This window comes from Etheostoma cragini, chromosome 3 (genome assembly GCF_013103735.1).
Source record: "Etheostoma cragini isolate CJK2018 chromosome 3, CSU_Ecrag_1.0, whole genome shotgun sequence".
Lineage (NCBI taxonomy): Eukaryota > Metazoa > Chordata > Actinopteri > Perciformes > Percidae > Etheostoma > Etheostoma cragini.
Window position 1 is genome coordinate 29,985,534 of NC_048409.1, and position 4,502 is coordinate 29,990,035.

Below are 4,502 nucleotides of genomic sequence, written 5' to 3' on the forward strand. Positions count from 1 at the left end.
CCCCCCCCCCGATGGGACAGAGCCTGCAGGGGGGGGACATGCATGATTAGTGATGATGAAGGAAGTTAGGACCCCGCTGGACAGCAGCGTGGCGGCCCGACATCTGGTCCGTCTCCACAATTAGGTCTGCGTCCTTCTCTTAGTCTCCGTGTCCTGTTTGTCTCCTTTCTGATTTACATGTTACATGCTGTCAATCAGACAAGGACAACACACAACAATACTGTAGAATAAGAACATGACCTTTAGTTTTACAGTCATTTTTGGATTTTATGGTCAATAAACCTCATTTATAGGAAATTATACCTAATGTTTGAGTTAGAAAAGCAGAAATTAGGAATTATTGAGACTAAAATTAAAGGAATGGATGTTGATGATAATCACAGACTGGAATATGTCAACTTTTACTCAATACTATTTCTAAAACACTTCCATTTGTTTTACAATGCTATAAAATTGAATAAGACGCCCCAAAATTAATGAAAGTAGAGATTTGTACTTGGCAAAGAGCGTTGGGTGGAATCAATCATGTTATTTTGGGGAATTAAAAAGGACATTGATATAGGACAACATGAGGACAATATGAGGACAACATGAAGACAACATGGGGACAACATGAAGACAACATGAGGACAACATGGGGACAACATGAAGACAACATGAGGACAACATGGGGACAACATGAGGACAACATGGGGACAACATGGGGACAACATGGGGACAACATGAGGACAACATGAGGACAACATGAGGACAACATGGGGACAACACGCAGACAAAATGAGGGCAACATGAGGACAACATGAGGACAACATGGGGACAACATGGGGACAACATGAGGACAACATGAGGACAACATGAGGACAACATGAGGACAACATGGGGACAACATGAAGACAACATGAGGGGTAATAGAAGATTTGGCGCCCTTATACTTCCACACCTTACTTCCTGTTTTGCTCCCACTAGAGACCTGACTACAGGTCTGAATGAGGCTGGAACCAACTTCTTAGGGGAGCGTTTTGTTCTGTCACCTGTTCTGGTTAGGCCGATAGCTGAGGCGCTAATGCTAATTTAGACCTTTCCATAGATGGTTCTGTATCAGAGACGCTGCCCGGTCAGATCGCTGCCTTTTAATGTTTTTATATTAATATTATTTCTTCTTCTTCTGTGAATATCTATATTGTGTCCAAGGTAAATTGAGTTTTCGGTTGGTATATTATTTGGGCCCCCTCCGAAAATTGTATTAAATATACAATGAGGACAATAAGGACAATGAGGACAATAAGGACAATGAGGACAAAGTGTGAAACTAAAACCACGTCAGGGAGCTTTAAGAGCGTTTGACCCAAAACCCGGCTGCTGTTTTCATGAAGAAATGAAGCGTTCTGATTGGTTGTCGGCTCTCACTTGTGACAGAAGTCCGGCGCTGCGTGCTCTCTGCAGCAGCCTGTGGTGGATCAGCTCCAGCTCCAGGTCCTGGTCCTGGTTCTGGTCCTGGTCTCTGTCGGGCTGGGTGGAAACGCCTGGACCGCACAGGGCCAGCGCCACGAGAAGCAAGATGGCGGGACAACGAATGTACTGCATACCTGCAGGGACAAGATGGAGGACACGTCGGAAAGAAAGACGGAGGACAACGGTACACTGTAAAAAATAACTGTGAAATCTACAGTTATTTACAGTAGTCTGAGCATTACAGTAGAAATCACAGTAGAAATCACAGTATTCTGAGTATTACAGTAGAAATCACAGTGGAAATCACAGTAGTCTAAGTAGAAATTACAGTATCCTGAGTATTACAGTAGAAATCACAGTAGCCTGAGTATTACTCTAATAAATCACCATATAGCCACTATAGTACAGTAAATAGTACAGTAAACTACTGCATTTCTACTTTATCTTGTGTTTTGTGTAATTGTTTTTTATTTTCCAATGAAGACATGAAATACTGTAATTGGAAATACCTTTAGTACCTTTACTTTAAAAGGAATTTGCAGGAACTTGCCCGTTGTTACAGGAAGTTACTGTAAATCTTACGTTACATTTCTTACAGTGTGGAGAACTGCTGATCCAACTTTTAACCTCGGCTTTTCTCCCGGGTCAAAAAGGGACAAAAATGAGACATTTTCGCCCTTTTTGAGACTTTTTTTATAGTTTCCACTCCAACCACCTCACTAGTTTTACTACTTTTTGGAATTCATGGTCAGAAACTGCTCATTCATATAGAAATACACAGAATATTTGAGATAATCTGACATTTGTTGTGTAAAGCAACAAGAAAGTAAAGCCTACTGTGTGCTGGTCTGGTGTCTTCTGCAGGTCCTGGTTCTGGTTCTGCTGCGGGGCTTGTGTTTGGTCCCGGCCTTCGGTGCGGGGCTCTTTTGTAGCCCGCCGCCCCACCCCCCCGTGACGCTGTGTGTTTGATTGGCGGGCGGGGGTGCGGGCCGACGGAGGAACGCTGATATCTAAGTTACACAAACGGCCATTAGCCCATTAGTGCTTATTGACTTTAAATGGGAGTCGGAACAATAAAACAATAAAACTATAAAACTATCAGCGCCCTGCAGCCTCCAGTACACCGGCAGAATGTCCGGTGGGGGGTGGGGGGGGCGGGGGGGTAACGGAGCGTGCAGGGGATTAGCAGACTTCATTAGCACTTGCTGATATCTCCATTAAACACAGAGGCAGACACAGAGAGACCCCCCCCCAGTTAGTCAGAAACACGACTCTGTAACACTTCTATTAGTTTCTAATGTTCTGCGGGGGGGGGGGACATCAGGGAATCCCAAAACCCATAAAATCACTAAAGTACCACAGCATCGTGAGATGCAGTTTAAAAACCATCCATGCTGCTTTTTAGCAAGGAAGGACAGGAAAAAAAATCCTAAAATTTCAGATAAAAGCCAAGACATTTTTTTTTTATTTTTAGAGAAAACGACAGAAAATATCGTAAAATTTCAGCAAAAAAATGTAGATTTAAAAAAAAAAAAAAAAACATTCAGCAAAAAAGGCAGAAAAAAATGTTAAAATTTGATAGAATCTCCAAAGTAGCCCAGCATCGTGAGCTGCAGTTTGTTAGAGGGCGTGTTCGGAGAAAATCTCTTTCTCTGGGATTCTGGGTTATTTTGTGTCTCTGGTGCTTCAAACACGCTCAGAAAAAACCTCCAAGATGCATCGAAAAAATGTTAAAATTTCAGAAATAATGGCAGAAAGAAAATTACATTTAGGAAAAAGTGAAGAAAAACTACTAAAAATTTCCAGAAAAAAAGCAGAGAAAAAGTGTTAAAATTTCAGCAGAAAAGGCAGAAAAAATGTTAAAATATAAGAAAAAAGGCAGCAAGGGCTAAATTCATTAGCACCCGCTAATATCTCCATTAAACAAAGAAAAATTGAAAAATATTTGGAAAAAAAGGTTAAAAAAATAAGTGACATTTTAGAAAAAAACACAAAAACAGATCAAAATTTCAGCATAAAAGGCATGAAAAACTCTATAAATTTAAGGAAAGAAAAGCAGAAAAATTTGATAAATCTCCAAAGTAGCCCAGCATCATGAGCTGCAGTTTGTTAGAGGGCATGTTCGGAGAAAATCTCTTTCTCTGGGATTCTGGGTTATTTTGTGTGTCCGGTGCTTCAAACACGCTCAGAAAAAACCTCCAAGATGCATCGAAAAAATGTTAAAATTTCAGAAACAAAGGCAGAAAAAAAACTTAAAATTTGGGAGAAAGTGAATAAAAAATAAATAGAATTTCCAGAAAAAAAGCAGAGAAAAATTGTTAAAATATCACCAGAAAAGGCAGAAAAAAATGTTAAAATATGAGGAGAAAAGGCAGCAAGGGCTAAATTCATTAGCACCCGCTAATATCTCCATAAACACAGAGAATGGAAAAATATTTGGAAAAAATGGTTAAAAAAAATAAGTAACATTTTAGAAAAAAACCAGAATAACAAATAAAATTTCGGCGTAAAAGGCAAAAAAAAATCTATAAATTTCAGGAAAAAAAAGAAGAATTATATTTTATGTTTCAGCAAAAAAATTCTTAATATTTCCAAAAAAAGCAGAGAAAAATATTTCAGAATTCCAGAGTTGTGTTTCTGACTAAATGGGGTGTTATTCAATTTTAACATTTCTTGTCTGCCTTTCTTGCCGAAAATGTAAGCTTTTTTTATTTTGCCTTATTTCTGAAATTTAAAAAAATGTTCTGCCTTTTTTGTAAAATTTGAAATTTCGAAACGAAAAGGCGACAAAAAGAAGTAAAATAAAATGGACAAAAAGTAGAAAAACAGCCAAAAACTCGCAAAAATAAGGTGAAAAAACTCCAAAAAAAGGTCCAAAATGTAGAAGAAACAGCTGTTTTCATGTTTTTGATGCATTTCCAACATTTTTTTCCAACATTTTTGGTTTGTTGATCTTAGTTAAAAACTCATTCATATAAACTACATTAAATTAAGTAATTTCAGTCTTTAACAAGCGTTGAAGATTAGAGTATTTAAACTATGTACTATAT

The 4,502-nt window shown here is 38.5% G+C and overlaps 2 protein-coding genes across 2 annotated transcripts in view; both read right to left on the reverse strand.

Moving 5' to 3' along the window:
* sst1.2 (somatostatin 1, tandem duplicate 2) overlaps positions 1 to 2,338 on the reverse strand; it is a 3,100-nt gene extending 762 nt beyond the window's left edge. The window contains exons 1-2 of the mRNA XM_034864713.1: positions 2,290 to 2,338; positions 1,408 to 1,586 (exon numbers count right to left, since the gene is read on the reverse strand). Coding sequence (XP_034720604.1) covers positions 1,408 to 1,584 — 177 coding nt within the window. The 5' untranslated portion in view covers positions 1,585 to 1,586; positions 2,290 to 2,338. The remainder of the gene's footprint in view (positions 1 to 1,407; positions 1,587 to 2,289) is intronic.
* The window catches only part of LOC117938780 (collagen alpha-2(IV) chain-like), a 31,202-nt gene that overhangs the window by 14,460 nt on the left and 12,240 nt on the right, over positions 1 to 4,502 (reverse strand). The window contains exon 12 of the mRNA XM_034863647.1: positions 1,408 to 1,586. Coding sequence (XP_034719538.1) covers positions 1,408 to 1,586 — 179 coding nt within the window. The remainder of the gene's footprint in view (positions 1 to 1,407; positions 1,587 to 4,502) is intronic.